The sequence below is a fragment of the Conger conger genome, chromosome 9, assembly GCF_963514075.1.
Source record: "Conger conger chromosome 9, fConCon1.1, whole genome shotgun sequence".
In the NCBI taxonomy this organism is placed as follows: domain Eukaryota; kingdom Metazoa; phylum Chordata; class Actinopteri; order Anguilliformes; family Congridae; genus Conger; species Conger conger.
In genome coordinates, this window is record NC_083768.1 from 29834023 (window position 1) to 29860550 (window position 26528).

The following is a 26528-nucleotide window of genomic DNA, read 5'->3' on the forward strand; positions in this document are numbered from 1 at the left end:
GTTAATGTTTAAACTATTAGATACGTGTCCCTGGAGTGTGCAGGTTCAGTGACTAAACAGGCCAAGTGGTTAAGCAGATGGGGGGTGGGGGGAGAGAACTGCAGAAGGAAAATCACAAGCAAACAAATTTCTTTGTTCCTAAGGAAATGGCACAGAATCAGTTCTATTAAAGACTGTGAGGTGCTCCAGATTGACTTATAACCACATTCCACTGTACCGGCAAAGAGCTGCTTATGTGAGTCACTGGCTAACATTAGTAGTATACCACTTCAAAGATAGTTTATAAGACATCAAAAATATATGATTTCAAAAAAATTGAAGTATGTATTATTGCTGCTGGTTCTGGTGGCCACACCCAATTTAATCCCCCCCCCCCCCCCCCGGCCCCACAGTTTCACAGAACTGTTTTCATTCAAATTCAAATTGGGAAAATACAGCATTTATGCAGTTCAAAGCCCTTGGAGTAGGACCATGTTGGGGGCATTAGGCCCATAGACTAGAACTCGTTTAAATCTCCCCAGATGGCTAAAACAGACATTGTTTTGTTTCACGGTGACCTCTTGACTCCCACTTGTAACACGCCTCACTAGTCCCAGCACAACCTGTTCACTGCCTAACGTATGTGAAGAGGGATGTGGATGAGAGTGCGTTTGCACATCGCCTGTTTTTGAAAGCATCTGGAATGAGGTTGAGCCATTGCTGTGAACCGGCAGTGCTTCAGTGTTGGCTCTTATTATTGTCGGAGCAGGTATTGAGGGAATTGGAGACAGACAGGTGTTATCTGATCAGATCAACATAGATTTGCAATACTGTAAATAATTCCATTTCAACTTGTAGTACTGACTTCCCCAACTAATGCTATTAAGCGTGCATTAATATTTATTGTTGACATTGGTGTGTGGCTTACCTTTATAAGATAAAGTGGTAAATGCAAATCCAAAACCTTTTGCAATGGCTGATTATTCATGACTATTACAGTGATTATGTCTCTTCACTTTGATGGCCCCCATTTGAGCTAAATTGAGCTCAAATTGCATGTGTTCAGAATAGGTACGTATAGTAGGTAAGTTTTAAATGGAATTATTTTTGCTTTTTGTTTCAGCAAATAAATTTCAACTTTCATGTTTGTATTAACTTCCAAATAAGTTTAGGAGTTGTTAAACTGGACTTGTTTGAGGCAGCTGAGTTGGACCTGTATTTTGATATGGCCCATAGATGCCATTGTGAAGCTACTGACATGGAGCAGGTTTGTAATGTTATAAGAACCGATATGAATGATGGACTAAATACTAGGAAAATGAGACCCAGGTTTGGGGGGGAAAAAAAACTTTCATTTAATTATGAAGATCTGACTGTCTTTGCCAGAGGATGTAAAAATTGCATAAGCGGACCATACCCAGTTAATGTAAACAATGAAAACATTGTTTTCTTGCCATATTCAATAAGAGTATTAAAATAAATAAAGGAAAGGGGCATGTTGTTGAATGTATGTATACTAAAACAACTCATTTGTTATGATAGTCATGTTTGAAGTATTCATGTGCTGTGTATGTGTGTGTATGTATATACATGTTGCAGTAGTTGCATGTTAACGATTCTGCAGCTCCACATAGCCATTAGTTCAGTATATAAATTAAGAAACTGTTGCTGAAAGGATGGTCACAATTGGGGCACATTCGACACCTAGTGGTCTATTATGCATAAAGACGTGCTGTTTTTTTGCGGGTGCCTGTATATGGTATTTTAGGTGAACAGAGGCCCCTGTTGTATCTGTAAATGGTGTGTGAGCTCAGCTGTGAGGTTGGCATGCCTCTCTTGGGGCCCTGTTTGAATCAATGACACGGCAGCGGAGCACAGGGCAGGATGTTTGAGCTTGGCACGTGATTCTTCAGGGCTTGTGTTTGTGTTGGTGTAGGGTAGCCATCAGCCTGGCCTCTGTATGACATCTAATCCCATTGAGAGCAGCCAATCAAGTCCCTTTGCAAGCAAACCAAGCTAAAATGCGGGCTGCTAACTTGCGTTTATTTGCTTGGCCGATGCCGTTCCCCATATTTCCTTGTGGGATTCAAACCCACAACATCTGGGGACTGTGCAGGCCAGCTTGATCTTGAGATGATGTGTTCTTGGAGACTTGGCATGCACGAAAGTCCCAGGAGGGCAGCTGTTTCTGAGATGCTGGAATGACCATTTCTGGCACAAACAATAATCACACCATGGTCAAAGTCGTTTCAATCACATGCCCATTCTTACATTTGGCCAAACAACAACTAAATCTCTGCATGCTTTATATATTGAGTTGCATCCATGTGGTTCACTGTTTGGATAAGCAGGCTATTTGTGTGCAAGTGTACCTAATAAAGGGACAACTGAGTAGGCAAAGGTTGAGCTATGCATCAGCTTTATTCCTGCAGCAGGAAGATGAGCCTGCATGAAATGAGATCTATGGGCTTGTATAGCAAGGCTGCTTTCACATGTCACATAAGGAAAGATGCATCGTAGTCACACAATACATCAACACCGTAGAGTATAAAGAAACTGTAGATGAAGCCATACATCCTCATTGGTGACCTTGAGCTGTAGGTGTCAACACAACTCATATATTTTCTTTATCCACACTGGTATTTCTGCCTGTGCTTTTGAGCCAACGGGTTTCTCATTTGACCGGTTCTACTGTAGGTTTTTTATTTTATGTTCATTGGTAACATTGAGTTCATGAAAGACGGCTTAATTTTCATGTGTATCACTAAGCTTATTTCTGTAGATTCTTATAGTTTGAGGGTATTATTTTGTCCAATCATTTGTTCTAATTGTAAATGAGTCATTGAGGCATGGTTTTATTGTCTTCCAATCTTCCTTTTTTAAATTCGTCATCCTTATCGCGCTGGGACAGGATGTGGTTTCACACTCTTGACACCGGAGTACTGTTGGTTGGTGTAAACATTAGGGACAGACTACTGTGTGTGTGAGTGCGCATGTTACCCCTCCTCACCCAAGCTCCGGTCGGGTTGCGGAGTGTGTTTTTGCTGGCCCTGGGCTGCTTGCGAGTCCTGAGTCAGCAGATTCACTGTTGACTCAGGCTCCGCTGTACGTTATGAAAGAAAACACAAACAGCAAAGAGATCACTCTACTAAGGGACAGCGGAAGCTGGCAAACAAGGCTACGGGCCAGATGGAGGGTGCAGCCAAGTGGGGGGGGAGGAGGAGATCTGTTATCAGCAGGGGGAATAGGGGTAGATCCATAGGACCCTTCCAATCCTGGAAGTAAAGAACCAGTTTTCCTTTGTGCAATAACGCAGAGCCACAAGCTCGGAGACTTCTTGATAATTTGACGTGGTTTTGTTGGTTTATTGAGCTGCCCCTACTAAAATATTCTCTCTGCCAGAACGCTTCACAAAGTCATACTGGAATTGGTAATGTGATATTGAATGCAGTTGGAGGAAACCCATGTCAAAATCAGTACTTTGATATATGCCATTTGTTTGTCAGTACTGTGACTGGATTAGAACGAGCTTCAGTGCTGGCGTGTGGTTTTCGATTCCTGTTTTCTCATTCCTAGAGGCACTGGGTTGATGCTGACAGAAGGATGTGTTCATAGCTGTTTACTTGTTTGGGTTGACTCGTTTCATTTGAATTGGCAACATGCTGCCACTTTTCAGACAAGTAATAACCTCCCCTTAATGTGGCCTCTAGGCTAGCAATTGTTACCTTTTTGAATGGCACAGTCTTTTTTTGGCCTCTTCGAGTGCAGAAATGCATTTTTCATGGCTTCCCTATAATTACTTCAGAAAAAGTGAGAGGTATGCGTGTTGGCAGCGCAGTGTCATTGTTTACGTGGCACAGAAGGGAAGTGGCATTTCTTGTTGAACAAGTTTTACTGAGGCCATACCTACAAGCAGGTTACTCACTCTTGGAAGAAAAAAGTCCAATTTGGGAGCCCAGCAGTGATTTGTTGTTTAAACTGTCAAGCCTATTTTCCAGACGTTTATCACACACAAGTGTTGGGCTCTGTCTCTCTTTGCCTCTGCTAAATGATACAGTTTTATAGAAAAGGGGAAAAGTACATTTAGAACCTTAACAGGAAAGTGCAGCATTTAAAGCAATGACCTGCATGTTTAAAATGCATTCCATATGTGCATATATGGTCCAATGTCAAATGTTTCTGCAAAATTGGTGGAATTTTATTTAGTTTAGAAAAGAGCCAAGGTGGAAAAGTTTGACAGTAGACTCTAAAATTGCTTTGAAAAAAATGACAAAGATAACATAAGGCATTGGCCGCACATCTTGGATAAGCCCTCTGACCTAAAGGCTGCCACAGCAAGTTGAGGAATTTGCTCCTCTCTTGGACAGTCCAGGCCTGTCCTAGCCCTTCTGAGAATTCTCTCTCTCCCCACTGAACTGCCAAGATTGGGTATACATAATAGGAATGCACCAACACAATATGCAAACCTAATAAAACTCATTCATGAAGCTGTAAAGCTATTTACATTTCTTACACTAGCGTGCAATGCAGTGAAATCCAGATGAGCTGGAGTCATACACCAACAAGTATGCAATGTTATGTAGTTTACCATCAAGTGCAGAAACTTCCCCCATTGCCAAATACCACAGAATGAACATGCACAGGCGTGCCAGCCAAACTCTTGAGCGCTGCCAAATTCTTCCCTGTTCTCCACCTGTTCGTCAACCAATTGTACATAGCAAACTACCTCAGTTTTACGGTTTTTACTTGTCTCTTTTCTGTGCAAAACGGTGCATTAACTTTACAGTGTTGCCACTTCCCTAAACACGTCGGCCAAATTGCAGGGAAGCGCATGGTGCTGCCGAGGCCCACAGCTTTAACACCATGACTAGACATAAGCATGTCTGAGGAAACGGAAACCACAGAGGTTATGGCCTAGTTGCTGAAGCCTACAGCATTACCGTGTCACTGTCTGTCAAAGAGGTCAGGTGAATATTTACTGTAACACCGCTCGATGATGTATTTAGTGCATGAGTATATATGCAGTGTCATAAATGTTGTGTCATGGGTTCAGTACATTATCACCAAATACGGCTTTGTTGAATGTGCTAGTGTAACACACATGCCCATATTTTCACCCTGCTGTGATTTCCGTTGCTGTGTTTCTGGAGTGTCTGTGATTCTGGGGAAAGTGCTTGCAGTGTGGTCACGTGATCAGAGCCATTATGAAAGTCGTACAGTCCATGAAAGTTGAAACCCTCTCACATTCTGTGGTCGCATTCAGGGCATTCAGGGAACTGCATCCCATGTGTGGGGGGAGGAGTGTGACTGTAATGATCAGCAGCCATGTTAAGTAAAGTCGTAGCTGTGGCAGCCAGCCAACAGTGCACACCCCCCGTCCCCGCACAATCCCCCCAGTGTCCGGGCTGTGCCGGGAGGGCAGCTGGCGGGCGCCGGGGCCGGGGACGAGCGTGAGGGACCCCAGCTGTGCCGGGCGAGGTGCCCAGGCCTCCGTCAGTGCAGCCCCATTTCTCTGCTCGTCTCCGGCCTCCACTTCCTCTCTCTGTTCCGGCAGCCCCGCCGCCCCGCCGCCTGCGCTCTCGTCTTCAGCCAGTACGAAGACATCCTCAGATGAGCTGCCAGGCCACTGGTCCAACAGTACCAGTCGCCATTATATCTCTGTTAGCTATCGCAGTAAACCTCGGGAGTCCTCAGTGGCGTTGTTCTTTTAGCATTGGCACAGGAACTGCATCCTAGAGGTTACATATCACAGGCTCTAGCCCAGGCTGAATCAGTAGCAGGGATATGTTTTTTTGGGGTGGAGGTGGCGGGTGCTGTGGTGTTGTCTTTAGGGAAGCAGACTCTTCCACTACTCTTCCGCCATGGCACTTTCTGTCCGGCTCTCCTTCAAAATAACATAACATTCATAAGTAGGAATACTTCAGTTGTTTGAAATGTGAGTTCACATTGAATTGCATTTCTGTGGAAGCAGTTTATGTTTTTTTATGTTCTGTTTATCTAAGAATGAACAACTTACTTCTCTGAGCCATGGCACAGTTTTTTGTCTGACTCCAACCTGTTTGTTATAAAAGTGTAACAGCACAGGGTGATCGCTGGGCTCTGCAGGTGGATGCCCTGGTAATAAATGGTAGAGATGAGGATTTTTTGGGCAGGGGAAACTCAGTCAAAGCTAGGATAATCATGTGACAGGAAGGAACAGGTCAGGTTTTCTCTTCACAGACCCATGTTGGTTCAGCTGGAAGTTGGCATGAGTATGGCGGTCAAGCGCCTGGCCAAGGAAGAGGAAGGGGGCGGCAGGGGGTGGAAAGGGGGGGACGTCTGTGAAATGGCAGCTGGCCTGAGCTGAATCTGGCCTCATTATTACTCTGGTTGTCTCCCAGGGGTTTGACAAAACTGTCCTAAAGGGAGCAGACCTACTTCCTGTGGATTGAGTATAGGCTATTTAATTTGAGTGATGTCATCACTGCTGGACCCCCTTCTACTCACTCCAATACAAGAACTCGGACACACAGAAAAACACACACACATACACGCAAGTTCTGCTCTGCTGATTCAACTAAACAAATGGTAATGAGGTTGGGCGTCTTGCTGTGTGACTATAATTTTATTCACAGTAGAGGATCTCTTCAAAATACATGGGTCTTTCTTACATGTTCACCTTTACTACATTTTTAGCCACAGCTCTCACCTTCCCACAGCCCTGTACCCCCAATGAAGAGCACAGTGTAATATGATTATGGCAAAGTTGAGAGAATAGCCATTTCCCCTCATGTTCAAATACATTTAAACAGTTCGGAAATATTTGGACAGTGGTGCAATTTTTGTTCTTTTGGCTCTGTACTCCAGCTCGTTGGACTTGAAATTAAAGTTTAAGATTAAGGGACAAGCCTGGCCACACTAGGAATCAATCAGTAAATTGAAATCCCAATGCATTCAGAATTATTTTGAGCTCTTTACAGCTATATGTTGGAAATTACCACAGGGAGCTAGAATAAAAGGGAAAACCAGGGGGAGAGCTCGCAAAAATGTAGCAATTTCAAGAAGAATATCCAAGTTATCATGGTTGACTGAACTTGTGTAATCTATGGTGGGCATTCACACATGATTGTTTAAACAATAGCAAAAGCTCTTCAAGGTATAACTAAAGTAAAGTCAATTTCAAAACCATGATAATGATGATGGTAATAATAGTAATACCAAGGACTGTATAAAATGCACAAACATGTTGCATACCTCACCCTTGCTTGCTGGCTGTGCAGTTGAATTCATAAAACAACACTCAACTTTCAAATACAGGGGGAAAACCCCAGAGTGTTTACTCTCCGTTATGACTGAGTCCTCCCCACCGAATAGACTCTTAAGCCTTCTGTTACTCCCTTCTTTTACTCTCAGGTGCTAGTCTGGAAAATACTTCCATAGAGAATCAAGAGGTGCAACAATTCATTATATTAAAATCTGCATATTTTATAGCCCAAGCAGCAACTGTTGCGTACAGCTTATCCACATAAGTCTGTGGATTGCTCGAGTCCATGGGTTGGGGTGCCCTGTTGCTAAGACTACTCCTGCCATGGTGAAAGGCACAGAAACATTCTGCAGGTTTTTAATCTGAATATACAGGAGCCATTTCTATACTTTTTAAAACTGAATTGATGGCCTGGCTTTTTTCACTTGATGGAAGCAAGCCAGTTGGTCAAATTTGGTAAAAGTGAGCTTACCAGGAACTGATATAATGTGTGGTAGACTTGAGGAGACTCAGGAATTAGGCGTTATATTTGTACTCATCAATGCAATGCAGAAGTTTTGTGATCCAGAAGAGCTGCTGAAGGAAACTAGTGTCTTCCAGGAACAAATTCCAAAGAGATTATTTTGCAATAATATGTTCATTAGTACCAGGCTGTGGAATGTTGCACGTATAATTTGACCCCTGAGCAAATCACGCCTGCTCTGAAATTGACGAGCACTCTTCGGTAATTTGTTAATTTCTCAGTGGGTGCAGCACCGCAGTTGGACCATCAAGTAATTGCGGATGCAGTCGAGCGAATGAGCACATCGGATTCTCCAACCCAGGCGGCATTATCAGCCAGGCTTGAAGTAATTGCTGGAGCCATCATGGGAAGCAGCAGGCAGGAAAAAAGAGAGGCTCCTATCAGGAGAGGGTACATGTCCTGGCTGAAAAAAACAAAACAAGAGGCAGCAATCAAAGGCAGTTCAAATTGCCTTTTTCCCTGAATGATGAGAGTCCCAGGGGAGGTGGGAGTTTTTTTGCGACATGTAAAGATGATGTAAATAATGAAACGGAATCTCATCCTCCTCCGCTGTATATTAGTGGCACCCCGCTGGACGCCACCCACGGACCCACACAAAGGGACGCACGGCGTGGTCTGGCGTGTTCGGCGTCGCCAGTCTGTTTCACATTGAGCCGTCACCTGCAGTTTCGGCCGTGCTCGGGAGCGGGGATAGCTCGGCTTGCTGCCATGGCTACAGCAACAGACCATTCGCTGAAGCCCTGCTGTTCAAAGGGGAGGAAATGAACGGCCGTTTTTTTCCATTCAGGGCTTGCGCTGCTGCTGAGCGCAAATCTTGACTGTAACCGAATTTTCTATCATCACTCATTGAGGTCTAAAAATAAAGCTGCTACGTAAGATGCTCTATTCTCTGCCCCATAATGCCTCCTTAGCCTGGATAGTAAAAAGTGAAGGTGAAAAGGGGCTGAACTGAGGTCAGCGATAAACGAACAGCAGTGATCCAAAACTGGCCACGGTTGAAAGCTTTCAGATCAGTGATTGTGTCATGACTGCACTCTAGAACTATTCCTCAAATTTTCACGCACTACCTTTTTGCTCAAATGCTGCTCCTGAAGAACGCACCTTTGCCCTACCCAGCACATTCCTGTGTGTTGGCTCTGAGAGGCCTTGGTTCCTTGTACAGCATGTATAGCCAGAAGAAACCTTGTTTAGACCACTGGTAGAACTGCAGTTCATTTTATAGTGGAAATATTACAGTTGGTGTAGTGTGGCAAATTCGTACAAGCTGATATTGTCAATGATCTGGGAGCTCAGGCATCAGGAACTCAGCGGGGAAGTAAGAACACTGAATTCTAACTCGGTCTTAGTTCTCCAAAAAGAAAATTGGAAGTTCACATCATTCAATTAAGAGCAGAATTGAGGTCAATGTGAACCAAGCAGCTATAATTTCAACCAGATTCACTATGAAATCAATTCCTGCTTGTTTACATTCTTACCTAATGAACACACATTTACTCAGGAGAGCATTAAAACCATTTCTAGTCTAAGCATCTTTATGCAGTAACACAGAGTATTATGGAAACCATTCCACTGGAGCGTGACTTAAGTATCCAGACCTGCTCATGCCTTGTCTGTTAGTGAATCAGGGAAATCAAATGGTCAGAGCTCAGTCTGGGGCACGGTGGACACACTGGGGGGACTGAGGGCATTGGCCAGAACCGACTGCTTGCTCTGTATATGCTTCTGCTGAATGCTTAAACACTGTATATGACAGGCTTTCTCCACGTTTCCGTTTGACCTTTGTGCCACGGCTAGAGTGCTCTCTGGGCTTTACCGTTATGTTACTTCTCCTGGCAAAAGGCTTATTTACAGGCCATATGCGATATTTTACATGCCAAATGACAAACAAGCCCATGGCCAACCAGTGACTCCCTCACAGGAACAAGGAAGTCATTGTAATGGCATTAATATGGGTTGGTAGTTTGGAGGATTGTTCTGATTAAGGTGGTTGTACCTTTTGTGTGACCTTTTGTGTACACTGTTCTAATCTTTTAGTACAGTTTTCTGTGAATAAATTTAAGGAATTAGATAATACAATAGGTTACACTTTTTATTTCCAAGAGTGGAAAGGTTAATGTTTTGAAACAATTACTGAACCGTTCCACATGAACGTGACTCTGCTGTTGTTGGACCAGTGCAGACCGCTTGGAAATTTTGGAAACATTTACAGCCTTGGGCAAAAACACCTAACTTGGAGGGCCAGACCTCTTGCACAGAGACAAACTGCAAGGTTTCCTTGTCGATTCTTTTTTTTTTTTCAGTAGTAGTGCATAGTGCAGAATGGGTGTATTGTTTGAGCTCAGTGTGAATATTCTTGAGGGGTTATTCAGAGTATTCAAAATAACCCCTCAAGCAGGTAATACATTTCCACTTGGAGCTTCATGCCACTTGAGGTCAGAGCTTTGTAATTTTATATTGTAGCATTTACATTTACATGAACTGCAACTGTATTGGGATGAGAGGAAGCGACAATAACAAATCTTGTTGTCCTTTGAAATCTTGCTGTTTATGCACAGGACAATGAGTGACATGTAATGGAAAATGATGAATGATGGCTCCCACAGGTTATGGACTGTATGGGGTAAGCGTATGAAAAAGCTTGATTAATCATTAAATTACCATCTGCTAATGTAACAAGTTAGAGATTCACCTGAGTCCGAGGTGGGATTTGAACCCCAGCCTTTCACTTGTCCAAAGAATTGCCAGACGAACGTGTTGCCATTCAGCTAAAGATAAAATTGCCCATAGCCAAGGGCAACAACGTTCTTTTGAATTTCCGGGGAGCCTTGTTGTGGTAACCTGCTCCAGGCCTTCGCCACACTTCACCGTGCTTACGGCGAACTAGCCGAGCTAACCCTGTTACAGTAACTTCACAGCCTGTAAGAGGGGGATTAAAAGGGTACTCAAACTTGGTCTCGTGTACATGTGTGGCATTACAGGCCATTGACAGACAAAACATTGATTGTATGTTGATTTTGCTTAGAAATGCTACATTTGTGTGTACATGTATGCTGTGCATGCATTTCCCCCCTTGTGTGTGTGTGCGCACTTGTGTGCTAGTAGTCTGTGACTTGCGATGTATGACTGCTGATTAAAGCCACAGATTGGAAATACTAGCATGTCTATTATTTCAGCTCATTCTGTCTCAGTGTTGTGACTTGTGATAGAGGCAAATTTAGAGTAATTATGCTGGCCTTCATCATTCTAACTGCAGGGCTCATTCTGCAAGGAAGCTGACCTGAAGTGACTGAGCTCAGAGGCTTGCTTTCCATACTTAGACCCATCATACTAAACTATACATGGGTCTCATGATTTACAGAACAGAACATCCTGGCTGGCTTCTGCATAATGTTCTGCAGTTTTCAGGTTTTATAGAGTTCTCAGACAAGTGGCTGCACCAGACCGGACTCACCTAGTTTCTCGTTTGATATTAGTGGTCACATCTCGCACTGCTTAGTGTTAATGACCAGTTCTCGCAGCACTGTTTTTCCACCACACCCCCCTATAAACATTACTTTGTCTCGCCCCACTGGCTTGTTTATTGTTACCTCGGGCTGTTCCCTTCCCCTGTGTTGAACTTGAAGATGTTTACTGAGGGCACATCCCTCCCTCAAGGACTCCAGTATCACTCGATTTTAGGTCAGAGGGGACCCTGACCGTACGCTCGTAACTATGAAAATTTGTAAAAAGCAACCAAAAGCTCCATAGTGATAATTTGTGGATGCTCTGGAGCCTTATAAATTTTTTTTGTTTTGTAGAACAATTTAATGCTTCATTTGCGTGTATGAAGTTGTTGTTGTTTCGGTCTATGATGAAATCCCCTAGCATAGCACTTAGCAGTATACCTGAAATGCCATTCAGCAGGACTCCCACTTTACCTCCCTATGATCTTAACTGACAAACACACTGACAAGTCAACTACTTACAATGCAAGAACATACGGTAATTTGAGATGCATTATGTACCACAATGTCATGACTCTTCTGACCATAATAAGACACATCTAACTAGCAGCATTGACTGACATCTGAAGTGACAGTTAGCTAGCTAGTGAGCTACATATATAGCAGGAAAAGATGTACGTTATACGTATTTGTGGCGAACATAATGTTTAGAAGAAATGCTTTGAAGTATGTATATTAAGGTTAGCTAAGATGAGAGCGAATGTGATATCCGTGGCTAATGTTAGTCATCTCTAGTCAGTGACGTTAGCCAACGTATGTAGTTTTATGCACTCATTAGCTGTTGCGTTGTATTTTTGGCTAGATAGCTTGCATTCCGTTATATTTTATTGAATATTTATGTTTATATACTGTATAAGATGTGAGACCTTTAGATTTAGTTTGCACTTAATATTAAAAGTCTTAAATTCTTAAGTTCTATTTTTGTCTTAAATGTGCATTGTGCAATATGTTAATGATAAATGATATACTAATTGTATTTTTTTAAATACAATTTTAATTGTACATTTATTAATTGTCAGTATGTTAAAGTGGTATGTTAAATGACTAATTAAAATATTCGATATTTTAAAATGTTCATTATAAGATTGTGTTTCATTGAATTATTTCCTAAAATTGCTTGTAATGCATGGAGATAAGATGAGGTGCTTGCGACCATTCCTTCATTGTCAGGAAGCTGTGATGGTAGTTAAACAGTGTTGTTTTGAACCCCAAAGATTATTTTGTATTTATCGTTATCGTAAGGTAAATGTATCAAATTATCGCAATACTGATTTGAGGCCATATTGCCCAGCTCAATGTTGTTTACAGTAATGTCTTATCTGACAAGGGATCCAGGGGTCTATTGTTTCAGTAGTTGCTCAAAATGACTAATGTGTGAAAACAACCTCAGCAGTTGAAATGTCTGCAAACTCATTAACCTCACAGTCATTGTTTTTGGTGAATGGTACAGAAAGTGCGTAGACCATGCTAGAGGGGAAGCAATTTGATGAGTTTACTTAGAATATTGGTTGTTTTTACATGCATCGTAAACTCATGGTTTGGCTTCATGCCTTCCTTTACTTGCCTGAAGTTCATACAATTTCAGTGAACTGACACTTGGAATCTAAACCCATCTTTATGAAATACAACTGACTAAAGTCAACTATTAGTATAAAATGTGTTTAACAGGTAGTCTCAAAATAGGACTGTTTAATGGTCTGTTAATTCTGTTAATTAAGATCTTACAGTGGTCAGATTTTCTGACTTTAAAAATATATGTAATTTGACAGATGCATTCAAAGCAAAAATCATGTCTAACATATTTTGATATAAGAATAGTGATAAAGATTGTTTGTGGCACCAGGTCTTCCATGGAAGTGGAAGAATTTCATGAAGAACAATGTGAAAATCAAACATTCTATTTGTGTTGGAAAAAAGTAGGTCAGTGCAGTCTGAAAAACCTGGGGGCAGAGAATACATGCACTGGATGATTGATTCAAGGAATTATAAATGGAATAAAGATGAAGAGTAACATAGGCAAACCAGAATGAGAAGAACATGTTTCTTTATTTTCAATCTATTATTCTTCTTTTTCTATTGTTGTATTTTGTGTGTGCACACGCACATGTTTGTGTGTGCTATTGCTGTTGGTGCTTAAACACGGTATTATTACAGTGGCTTCAGAAAGTATTCTAACCCCCTCACTTTTTCCACACTTTATTGTGTTGTAGATTTCATTGTAATGACGGAAATTAGTGTTACATTTTTCAGAAATGCCTTCTGTGCAAAGTGTTAGTGTGTGCATTCATTTTTTTGTGTCGGCCTAAACTTTGATTTAGCTGCCACACTGTCCCAAAGGACTGTCGGTTTGTCTGTGAGCGGTTCTGAATGTGGTTTACCTCATTCTGGCTGAGGGGCTCCTGGGAACACTAGATCACATTTAACTTGATTGTTCACTGAGTATCTTCATGTCTGCAAACTGACTCAAAGCTAGAAAGTTCCCTGGTTCTGACTCTTGAGCAGCACCACTTGCAGTGTGCTCTCCCTACGTTTACATTGCAATAATTATGTGCAAATTAGTGTAAGCTTGTGTTGCCTTATTTATTGGTCTTCTCCCAAGCACAGTTTAGTAGATGCATACACATTATCACAGTCAAATATTTAGGTCATATGCGCATATATTTTGATGTTTGCTTTCAACACACTGGCCCCCGCAGGAGATTTGGCCAGGTGCCAGAAGATAATCTTTTCTTCTCTTGGCAGATGCAGATTTAACTTTCACTTCCAGCAATTGTGCAGTAAAGCAGGTGGTTTCTTCCCTGTGTTGTGGTATTTAAATAGAAACAAAACTAAATATTTTTGGACACAACTCGATGAATATCTGGTTGTCTGAAAATATTATATACAGTTCGTAAAGCTACTGGGATTTTAATGGGGGGAGGGGGGGTGGATTACTTGCTTACGGGTTTAACTTGCTTATTTCTCACTTCCGCATAACAGAACACACCAAACTGTAACAAAGGTCCTTGTGAGGAGTGAAATCCAAGCTTAGACCTTATTCTCTTACAGGTTGGATTGAGAAATGGAAAGTCCATGGATTTTGATTCCATTTTAATTGGTAATTTCTGAACCAATTATTAAGATTACTATCCATATTTTAATGTGTGGGGGATACAGCATTGCTAGGAGTGCTGTGATTGAAGAGGTGTTCACCCCTTGTTTCCATGTGAGGGTGTGGACACTTAGGGAGCTGAGGTAAAAACTCTGGGTCATTCTGGCCCTGCTTATGCGATGACATTCACACATTTAATGATAGTGTACATACCTGTCATGAAGATGTCTTTTTACAGCACTGTCCTCTGTGACTTCTGTTCCCTTATGGGTCTTTTTTTGTAGGCGTGTGTATTGGTATTGAAGTATTTTTGTAATTTTGTTGCGATTTATGTAATTAATAAATAAAATAAATAAAACAAACCGTGACTTTGAAAGGAATTGGGTGATAGGTGTGTTGAATAGAAATATCCTTTTTCAGTAAACAGTGGTTCTTTATCATTATGGTTTTGCTTTTATTCCCCATATTCCCCAGATCCTCTTCAGTATGGAGTATTGCTGCCCCTAAAAGCATGCCGAAAACACCTGTTTTATTGGTTGAGGAAGTCTCCCGTTTCCTCAGTCCTGATGTGACGGCTCTGTTCTCCCCCAGCTTGGCACGATGACATGTTGAAATAGAGACACCCCTCCCCTGTTACCCCCCTGGTCCTGCCACCCATGGTGTGGTAGAGTACAGATCCTATGTATTGTGCCCATGCTGTGGGTAGCTGAGACCGCACTTTCACTGATCTCTTTCCTCGCCTTTTCTGCCTGTCTTGCAACAGACGAAGACTCATATCCCAGCGCTCTTCCCTGGAAACTCTGGAGGACATTGAGGAGAATGCACCGCTGCGCAGGTACAGCAGGCTTATTCTGTACACGCATCAAGTCTCCGGTGCTGTGCAGGGCTGCAGAGTCATGTCACATCTTGCTTCTCTTCTTTTGGATGATTAACATTCTCACCCACACCCACATGTAACCGTGTCAGATGCTGTCAGTATTCAACCTGAAAGATTAGCCTGGAACGTACGTAAGGGGGTGAATGTTTATCATGGAGGAAAAACACAGAAGACTTGTAATGCCACAGTGAAATAATGAGACCCAATAACTGTATCACAGGCCTGACAAGCACCTACTTTGTCTGTGTGGACCTTGGAATGTTTTGAAACACAGCAGACTGTATCTGTCCAAAGTTGTGTATCCTGTCGGTCAATGACTAAAACATGACGTCTGAAGTCTGAAGTTTTTCATTCCATTTGTTTAGTTAAGAACCTTATGCGTAGGAGCATATATTTGGAAATCCTTTCTAATTGCCCTGTATCCTTGCCTATGTTGTGCTCAGATGCCGAACTTTGTCGGGTTCACCCAGACCAAAGAGCTTCAAGAAGGTCCACTTCATCAAGAACATGAGACAGCATGACACACGCAATGGAAGGTAAGGAGAAAACATGTGGGCCTTATTTTGTTAACCCAGCTGACAGGACTCCCAGTACAGTGTGGTCTGGTCCAAGATAGCCAGAAATATTAAGGGCCTTTTATGTTCAGCTAATGTCAAGTAAAGTCTAGCCCACAAGAACCTTAGACTCTCAAGGGTGATACTCAGTCATAAAATGAAAGATATTTTATACATTTGTATAGCAAATGGCTCCTACTACTAGTTCTGTCATTTTTTTAGTTATCTTTGCAAAAAGAATGAGGTCAGGCCTGAAGCACAATCCTTAAATTCGAATAAGTATACATTTGTCAGTATAAAGTCATCCAGAGAATCAGTGATTTTTTTTAACATGGTTAACAATGGTCTTCAATTGGAAATCAATGAAACGCACTACATTAAGAAGTCTGAAATGTGCATGGACACAATTTGACTACTCACTTGGGTCTTTCACAAACCAATGAACAATCAGCAGGTTGTAAACAAATCATGTTTTCAATGTTGTGTGCTAAAATTTTGACCCATTGAATAAACAAATAGCCATTTCTGATGGATTGATGGATTAATGTAAGATTATTTTCTCACATTAAGCCCAAAGAAGAATGGTTGAGCTGAGCAATTAGCTACAGAATTTAGTGAGTAATCTTGTTGCCGTCGATGCCTTTGCAACTCAATGGAAACTATAGACAATCTAAATCCTCTTCAGCTCTCTGCTTGCTTGATTTTACACGGACGACTGGTCTAAGGGTCTCAGTTCTCCCCAGTATTTTTCAACAGAGTGGCGCTCAGGTCTTTGAAGGGGGAGGTTTGGAGATTATGGTGGAGGGCAATTGAACTTTTGCACCTTTAAAGTCATTTTTTGCATTCTAGGACATTAAAACCACCCACAAAAAAGCCTTTAGACAATAAGGGTGAACCAGAAGTCCTTTAGCCCAGTGATTGAAAGGAATCTTAAATTTTACCTTCTCTGAACAGATGGCCTAACAAAAAGGACTACAATCTATATCTACAAAAATAAACTCCAGAAGAAAATAAATATTAAAAGTGAAAGATTAATCTCTTACTTCAAGATTTGTCACACAATTGTTTGATTAAAAAAAAACGAATGTAACAAAAAATAAAAAAACACTTGAAGAAATGTTGTGAAATTCGTATGTCCGGACTGCACTTAAGGGACCAGTATGGGTGTAACAGGATGTAAAAAATCTTGGTTCGGTATGTACCTCCGTTTAGTAAGTTTTCGGCACCACAGGGAAAACATTTTTTAAATATAAAACTGCATAAAACAGAATTTGCCGTATTAGTACTCTGTCAGGTTGAACTTGAGTTTTGAATTTCAGTTCCACCCTGAATTTATCCACTCGTGTATTAAAACAAGACTGTAATTATTCAGTCTGCAGCATGTGCCGACTGAATTCTGCTGCAAGTTGAGCGACAAAAATATACAGGTGACAGGCAATTTTTGTCATGCAGAGGGAACAGAGTGGTGCACTAGGTCTCTTAACACTTCTTAAAGCCGTTCATCTTGAATCTCAAGAAACTAGTCAGTAAGATTCTATTTCTTGTTTTGTAAAGGGCATTTCTTGGAACTCTGTAACATTTTAGTGGTGAAACATCCTTAGCAACAGAAATAAACTTCCTCTGGTCACGCCAATAGGAAAAAGATTAAATGAGAGAATAGCGTCATGGAATCTGTTATACTTACTGTAATATCTGACTCAGGGCTTGTGTAGATTGGTCCAAGCTTTTGTTTGGTTTACCTCATGCCGGCAGGCAGGAAAGGATTGCTCAGAGTGCCAGTACTTCACAGACAAAAACAAGAATGCAGGAATGCTGTGCGTCCGTATTTGCCCTCCTTCCCGTATCTTAACACTGTCCATAAAATCCAGTAGTTTCTTTACATAAGCCCCTTTGCAATACCGGAAAATTTAGTTGGTAGTTAAAACCATGGTCTATATATTTAGCTACAGAGACTTACTATGGTTCAATACCTGTTGTACTCTGCAGCTCACTTAATAATGTCCCATCAGCTCCCATTGAAAGGGCATTGAATCTCTGGTTAGACAGCAGGGACAAATGAAACATGGATATAAAAGAAATGCTTAAAAAATAGAATAATATAAAATAAATGCTTAAAAAATAGAATATAAATAAAGATTTTTAGTCTGGAAACGGCTAATTTCCCTTATGTGGCTTTCAAGTAGAAGGGACCACAACTTTATGCTATGAAACTCACCTTTATTGCTAAATGTCGGAACCCACAGGCTTTTCCTCTATATCCATTTAAAACTCCCTTTGGGCATGGGTTTTCGATCGACATCTGGCAGTCTGGTCCGTCTGCTTGCTGCCAGTTTGTCTGCCTGCTGGCTTTGACATGGAAGGCCTGTTGGTGACACGCTGAAAAGACCTTGAGTGTCACAAGTGCGAGGCCTGCTGGACCCAGCATGAACTCTCAGCCCGGGGTCCCCTGGGGCCTGTTGCGCTGGGGTCTCGTCAGGATAGTTGGGCGGACAGCATATTGCGAGTGAACCCTTGGCCCCCTCTCCCAGCTGCACCAGTGAAACATAAGAAATGCTAGGAGCTGCTAATTGGGCCCAGATGGCACTGCAGATTGCAGAGGGCTCAAAGGATGGGCTCAAACTGAAAGCAGGTCTGTGCACAGGTTAGCCGTGCTTATAGACCTGTCTTACGTCGATACGTATGGCTAACCATTGCCATTCCTTTAATCGCATATCAGGTCACACGTTTGATCACATATCATGTATCATCACAAACATACATACATTCTGGAAAGACCCAGGTATTAGAAATTACTATAAATGCATACATGTGCAGCCAGGTAGATCTGTACACCAGCTTGTTAATGCAAATATTTGTACACCAGCTTGTTAATGCTCCGTGGAATGATGGTTGGTCCCAGACTGGGTGGTTTGTGTATCTCAGAAACCGCTGATACTAATCTCTGATTTTCACACCCAAGTTTCTAGAGTTTGTAGGGGAATGGTGTGAAAAACAAAACACACAGTAGCACTTCTGCGGGCAAAGACACCCTGTTATTGAGAGAGAGGTCAGAGGAGTGTTCGAAGCTGACAGGAAGGTGACAGTAATGCAACCATGCATTACAACAGTGGTATGCAGAAGAGCATCTCTTAACATGCAATGCATCAAACCTCTAAGTGGATAGGCTACAACTGCAGAAGACCAATAAGTAAAAAAAATAAAATAAAATAAAAAAAAGGTATAATAAATACCTAAGAAAGTGCTCCCTGAGTGTATATTACCTGATTGTCCTTAGATATATGCATTACTCAGATATATTCAGTCTATTTATTGAATTCCTAAATAAAAGGGGAAAAGATGGCTAGATTGTTATATTGACTACTTACTTGTCTTTGATACTATCATCCATTTTTTTATCCTAAAACATGAGTAAAATGCAGATCTGAGAAAAGACCCAAGTTTGGAAAAAAAAAGAAAAGAAAAAGAAAACCAATATATATTTTACTTAATATGAATTATTTGAGTTTCTTGAACTCATTATTCCATAAAAGACCAAAGGCATAAAAATAAACAGTAAAAATATTTATTTAGGTGTGTTTAAAGACATACTGTATGCATACAGTGCCATGAAAAAGTATTTGCCCTCTTGCTGATTTCCTCTATTGCATATTTGTAACACCGAATGATTTCAGATCTTTATACAAAATGTAATATTAGATGAGTAAGACACAGTTTTTAAAATTACATTTGAGATCAGTCTTTCACATAGCTGTGGAGGAATTTTAGCCCACTCATCTTTGCAGAAGTACTTTATTTAAGGCAAATTGGTAGGTTTTCAAGCATGAACAGCTTGTTACAGGTCCTGCCATAGCTATTCTCTATTGGGTTCAAGTAAAGACTGACTAGGCCACTCCAAAGTCATCTCTCAAGGCTCTGTGACTCCATAGTAAGAGTCTTTACCTCCAAATGGAGAACACTTTGAACAATGGTGAATCTTCTCCGGAGTGTCCAGTCTGCCAAAATTTATCCTAAGGACAACTCATCCAGCACATAGTCCTGGGGCAATTGCTTCACAGGGGTGATTTGGGTGTTTGATAACTAATTTTATAAAAACTAGTTTTATAATTAAAAAAATAATAATCTTGTGTTTACTTCGGTTCCCTTTGTCTAATACCACATTTTGTCTAAATATCTGAAACCATTCTGTGTAAGATACATATGTATAATATTGGAGGAAATCAGAAAGGGTGCAAATGCCACTGTATATAAATATACATTATATTGGTTCTTGTTTTCTAATTTTCTGTTTTCCATTCAATGTGCACCTCTCTCCATCTTAACTTTCTTGTCTTAGTCTTGTGTCTTCAGTACTTATGTAGGCTGTCATCATTTTCTCTTATAGGATAGTCCTTATCAGTGGCAGAAGATCCCTCTGTAGTGTATTATCTGTCCTGCCTTATCGAGATTGTAGCCAAGCAGGGTACGTATTCTACAGCATGCCAGCCTTTCTTGCGGACTTATTTTCCTCCCTCCCTCCCTCCCTCCCTCATATACGTACTTTCCTCGTGTCTGTAGTGGCGGACTAGGCAACATCTGGGATGTACGTGATGCTGTCCCCCCCTTTTCTTCAGTGAGGTTTCTTATGCAGTAAGGGGTAACCTTGTTCTGTCAAACATTCTGAATAAACCGATCAACACACTTTGAATAACACTCTAAACTAGTAAAAGCCAAATTCTTTAAGACGAGAGAGAATTTGATTCTTTTAAATCCGTGCAGAGGGAACAAAAAGTGATCCTGTTGTGTTGATCTTGTAGCTTATAAATTATTGACAGATAAAGCTACTGAAATGGGCTTCGGTTCTGGATAAGGAGTACCCCGTACTGTAACTTAAGAAACCTTAATGAAATATGGAGCGACTACAAGGAGAGCTTTGCTGGATAATGGTGGATGGGTTGGTTGAATGAATGAATGAAAAGAAAAGCAGCATTTTGTGGCGGTGCCTGTCCATTTCTAGTTGGTACATGTTCTCTGCTTCCATTGGTTCCCTTCATGAAGAACTCTGTGAACTTGTTTTCATTGTGGCCAACAGCAATTTGCTCAATGCATTACATCCTTACATCCATTCATGATGCGCTTTGCTTGCCTGCTAGTTGCGTAGCATGATTTGCTTCTACTCTTTACTGCAAGTTAATGCTTTTTTGTTACAAAATGTCTTCTCTGGCATTCAGGGTTCAAACCAAAGCCAATTATAACTTTGAGCTGGATAAATTTGTCGTCATACATTCAACAAGGATTTAACATGTTCTCTCCCTTAAAAGGTAACCATGGTCTTACACGTTTGCTGCCGGGGAAAAAAAAAAAACTCTTTATGGAATTTCTGGTACTATTGTTGTGCAAGTCTAATCGCACATTGGTCTAGACATCCATTGCGAGTAGGACAATTAGTCAAAAGCATGAAAGCTTTCACAGTCCTTCCTGCTTCCTATCGCTATCCTTCAGGAGTTAAACCCTAATTTATCCACACATTGTCACTTTCGATTTTTCCTTTTACCTACAATGCCTTGTGTAGACAGGCCTTATTAAATCAAACTGCAGTACTGCAAGCCTAATTTGTAGTGCAAGCCTAATTTTCTTTTTCCACATTTTTTTCTTTACACATAAAATTGGATTGAAAGATATGAATGAAAAGAGAATGGAGACCATTTAAAGCTGCAAAATGTTGCCTTAGCATTAGGACTTGCATTAAAAGAAGCCTTTTTTAGCAGGAAATCAAAGCATAAATTAACCGATAATCAAACCATGGGACCTCAAGGTTTGATTTTTATATCATTTTGAAATTCTCCTGCATGCCCCAATTTCTTTTCAATGAAAAGAGTGAGTCATTTCAGTTTAACACTTTCTTTTTTGCGTCTGTATTAATAAAGCGCTTGATATCGGTAAGGCCAGAAGAGCCTTGTCAATGAGGCCAAATTGCATGCTCTACTCCCTGGTTAATCAGCACTCTGATTGGATTTGTGGTACATAATGTCTGATGTTACACTGCAGTGGGAAAATAAGACTTACATAATATCACCTATATTGGACTAGAAAGACCATTGTGACAAAGGTATTTAACCTTTTCCAAACTCCCCTCTGTGGGCAAGTCCATCAGGTGACATCGCCCAACTGTAAACCCATCTGTGACACATTAATCCCCAGAGAAACGCATCGCCATGCCACTAACCAAGACACAGTGGGCTCGAGCTTTGCCTGACAAGAGACCATAACGGATTGAGAGCCAGCAATGACTCACTCTCTTTAGCAGCCCTCGGCTAGTTTGCAGAGTATTGACTGCTGAGTCTAGACGCTGCTCCCCGCCGACAACCGATACCCCTTTATGTCATGTTCAGCAAGTGTTGAGGCAATCTGTTCAGAGGGGCCCCTGTCCAGAAATTTGTTGTGCTAGATGGGGAAGGATTGTTGACCACCAAGAGCGTCTTCAGATTTGGTCCAGAGGTCAAACCAAAACAGTAATTGGTCCGTATTAGTTTTTGGACATTTTTTGGATCACCTAAAACTGCACGTGAACTAAACCTTTTTTCTTTTTTTTCCCCACATCACTCTTAATCAGTTTGCCCCCAGATTTTATAATGAAAGTGTACATACATATGTAAATATTGTCATAGTAGTTGGTTTAAAACAAGGATTTTGTTCATGAAAATATCATTCTTCAAAGCAGGTGGGAGAGATGCGGACATTTCTCCCCATATAAGGCTATTATTTTTGGCCATTTTTTGCTGCACCACTGTTGCAAAATCAAGTTCAGTTGTAGGAAATCATGGTTTGTTGTGTAAGATTAAGTTGACTGCTGTTAAAGGAAAACACCAACATTTTGGGAAATATACCTTTCTTCTGACTTACCCAGACTTGGACGAGATGATTGATTTTATTTTCAGTGGCTCAATTTCCATGTTAGCAAAACATGTTAGCTTAGCATACAGACTTGTAGCCTATCTCCTTCAAAACTCTGAAGCTGCCTTATTTACACAAGGTATTGTGTATTTGAAATTTGTTAAAAGAAGAGACGTTGTTTTCAGAAGTTCTACCTTTTAAAACTACCTTCAGAAGGTGCCCGGGTCACTACGCTCAACCAGCGGAAGATGGAAGAGGATACATGTGTGTTCAGTTCAGTTATAGTTCCAACCAATGAAACCTTGTATAACGAAGACCGCTTCAGAGTTGCTGTAAGGTGTATTTCTTCACTTGGAAGGAGGTAGGCTACTGACTCTGATAGCTTAGCATAAAGACTTGAAGCCTAACACGTTATGCTAACCCGGAAATTGAGCCGCTAAATGCACAAAAGTGAAAATGAAATCAAACATCTCGTCCACGTCTGGGTAAGTCGGAAAAAAAGGTATATTTCCCAAAATGATGGTGTTTTCCTTTAAGTGTCATATGGTTACTATGCAATAATTGACCTCAGGTAAGTCATCACTGTCTGGTCATATAAGATCATAGCTGTCTATTATTGAATCTGGATCATTTCACACAGCTCTGTGACCGTAGAAAGACATAGTTGTTTTCTGTGGCAAAAGTTGTTCATTAGAATTAGTCGTTCTTTTAAGCCGTATGTTGTTCTTGTCCTCAGTGTGACAGTGGCCAGCATAGCCTGAAACTGCACAGATAACAGACAGATTAGGTTGGAGTGGAAAAGAGCTCCTCCAGTCTGATTATGGTACTTGTGAGGAATTGCAAATCTGTTCGGCTATCTGAGCTAGATCAAAGCGTCACTCTGACCTTGAGTATAAAGTGCTGTGGCGGGCCCACGGAAATGCAGGCCCACTGCTCACCAATCTGCGGAGCCGCCTTCCTAATGAAGTCATCTCTAGTCCCTTCTCTGCCACACTCCCCTGTGACAACACAAGTCCACAATGCCCTACTGTTCCACAGTGGTTTGCTGAAGTGCTGCTGTACGGTTCCGACTTGTCCTCGCAAACATCTTCAGAACATCCTGTGTGCACAGCCCTGCTTGCTTAATTAGCACGTCTGTTTTCCAGGAGGTTGAGAGTGCATCAATTCTGCAATGCAGGGAAACAAATTGCCCCACTTTTTTTTCCTGAGTTGCCTTAAAAAAATGGTAACTATTCAAAGCTCTTCGAAAACTGTTATTAAAATGCCATGAACAGCAATGCGTAAATGTCACAAATGCAGCAATTGCCACCTGAATGTTTCCATGACAGTTTCTACCCTCAACATCACATTGTTTTTCCACAGCTATCAAAAGGTCAGATAAGGTCTTCACATATCCTTAATGGTACTTTTTGATGTCAGAATATTTTGATTATGTCAGCCATTTTGCCAAGTTGTTATAAACGGCTGTTGCAAAACGAGAGTGCTCGATCTTGGTTTAGACTGTAGCCCCAGATTTGCACTTGTGTTGTGGTCATGACCTGTTCTAGACATGCTGCTGCACCGGATTCTCAGTTTCTTGTCTCGTCTGGCTGGCATATTTTCTTCGTCATGTGCTGCTGGAGGATATGTGAGAGCCGTGACGTCTAAGCAGGGTGGAGTCATGCGATTGTGCCGTGTTACTGGAGAGCGACTGCATGGTGTCTAGTGACACTGTAACCAGGGCTTGGGTTGATTCTGGTTCATTGACAAGTAATCGTCAGTCAGGTAATGTGCTGAAGGCATTCTTTACACTGTGTATTGAAGCAGGGAGTCCTTTCGCAGCTAAAGGCTGCAGATTGCTATGCCTTTGAAGTCGAAGCTCTTTTGCTTTGTTTACCAACATTGTACACAGTGAATCATTTAGAAAGCTTTATAAAACGGTAAAAATTCATTCAAATTTACCATGGCCCTTATGTTAAATGGCTCCCTATTCCAATTTGGCAATCTTTTTTTTTTTTTTTTTTTTTTTTCATCTTTCTTGAATGCCCAGTAGTAGCTCCTGGCCTTATCCAAAAGCTGCAGGGTCCTCTCATATGAAATAGTTCACTCTGCAGTCTGCTAGCAAGTGATATAAGGGAGGTTAGAGTCACCCATTGAATTATAGAAGTCGCAACTGAACAATGAGATGGGGGTTACCTTGGCAACTATTACCGACCCTCCCTGGCGGACAGCCATTAAAATCCCTGCAGGACTCCACTGTTATCATTGCCGTTGCCTTCATTTCTGATCTTTTTCAATACACATCAGACATCAAGTAATGATTTGACTCAGATTTCTGTGATCACCCAGAATCAGAACCGCCAAACCCACGCTCCTTGCTTCATAACGAGCTCTATTACAGGGATTAATTTGCTACAGCTTATGCAGTTAACTGGCTGTATCAATTATGCTTTTAATTGACCCAAGCTTCTGGAGCGTTGGCACAGTAAATAACTGAAATATGAATTGCCGCTGTCTTTGCTGAGAAGGTCCCAATTACTTTTAACATTCTGCTTTCTTCTGACCTGAAATCCTATTTTGTAATTTTGTGACTCATTTCTGGATGATTGAGAGATCGTCCAGGACACAGTACACATTTATGTCCTTCTTCTTTTTATGTTCTCATTTATGTTCTCTTCATTTTTACTTATTTATAGGCTATTCAATATTTCAGTAGCACAAAAATGTTTCATTCATAAGGGATGTTTACCTTGGGGAATAACCTTTCCACCCAGGTTATTCCCCAAGGTATTCTCCAATATGAATCCTTGCCCACTCAATTTAGACAAGGTCATCCAGTACTGTAGGCTAACTTGTTCATGGTACTGTGAGTGCAGTCCAGGCACTCTGGACCCTGTGAATTGAGGGGTGAGCTTCATTGCCTCATCCGACCTGACCCCTACCACACCACCTACATCACCTTTCTAATTGGACAGCCCACTGTGTTTTTCAGTCCGCTCACATTCCTTTGCTGTCATTGATTCTGTCCTTTCAGTCTCATTGGAAAGTTGCTCAAGATGAAGTTCCCCCAGCACATGCATTAATTTTTCTCTCCTCTACTTCCCACTGCTAGGCAGGGGCGTTAAAATGGTGCCAGCTGAAAATAAAGCCCCCTCACTTGACTGCAGCTAACAAAATTAATCTGACTGGACAGCCGCAATATTGGGCTACTCTGAACTGATGTGGCGTTGCATTGACCCTGAGCTGTGAACAGAGGCTCAATATGAGACTGACTTGAACCTGTCTGCTGCACAGCTGCTGCTGAGGACACATTCATTTACATGTAGTTATTTTGCAGTAGTAGTTCTTCTGTATCTTTCAGATGGACAGGATTTCTGTCTTCTGTGCGGGTTCACTTAAAGTGAGGGGGAGATGACAAACTTTAGAATTATTATTATTTTTTTATTTTTTTTTCATGTGGCAAATGCATTTACCCTGAATGACTTCCAAAAGTGCCTTTGAACTTAAATGCAACATCCCTTGACTTATATTGCAAGTAAAAAAAAAAGCAACTGAAAAGGCATATCGTCCACACATTTGGTGCTAAGGTTTTTTTGTTTTTGATTGTGTGGCAGTTTCATTGCCTGATTGGAGATATATATATCGCTTATTTTCAGTTTTACTTCCTGGTTAATTTGCGGTATCATGCATTGTGATTATGCACCAGAATTTTGTAAATGTACAAAATTTTGAATTGTTCCTACACATCATTATCCTCCTTTAAAGAAAAGTGCTAAAGGGCAGAAACTACGATTTAATGTAGTTATTTTTATAGGTAATTTTTTCCCTTTTGGTCCAACATTTGGTAACTCCCTTAACAGTCACTGGATCAAAATGATCAGTTTTGTGTTTGCATAACATGTTTTTTAT

General features: G+C 41.2%; 1 protein-coding gene across 3 annotated transcripts in view; it reads left to right on the forward strand.

Annotated features, from left to right (window-relative positions):
- The window catches only part of cables1 (Cdk5 and Abl enzyme substrate 1), a 52368-nt gene that overhangs the window by 11371 nt on the left and 14469 nt on the right, over positions 1-26528 (forward strand). For 2 of the 3 annotated variants that reach the window (XM_061255591.1, XM_061255589.1), the window contains 3 exons: positions 15103-15174; positions 15660-15752; positions 20152-20229. In XM_061255591.1, the coding sequence (XP_061111575.1) occupies positions 15103-15174; positions 15660-15752; positions 20152-20229 (243 nt within the window). The remainder of the gene's footprint in view (positions 1-15102; positions 15175-15659; positions 15753-20151; positions 20230-26528) is intronic. The other variant, XM_061255590.1, reaches the window with a different exon arrangement.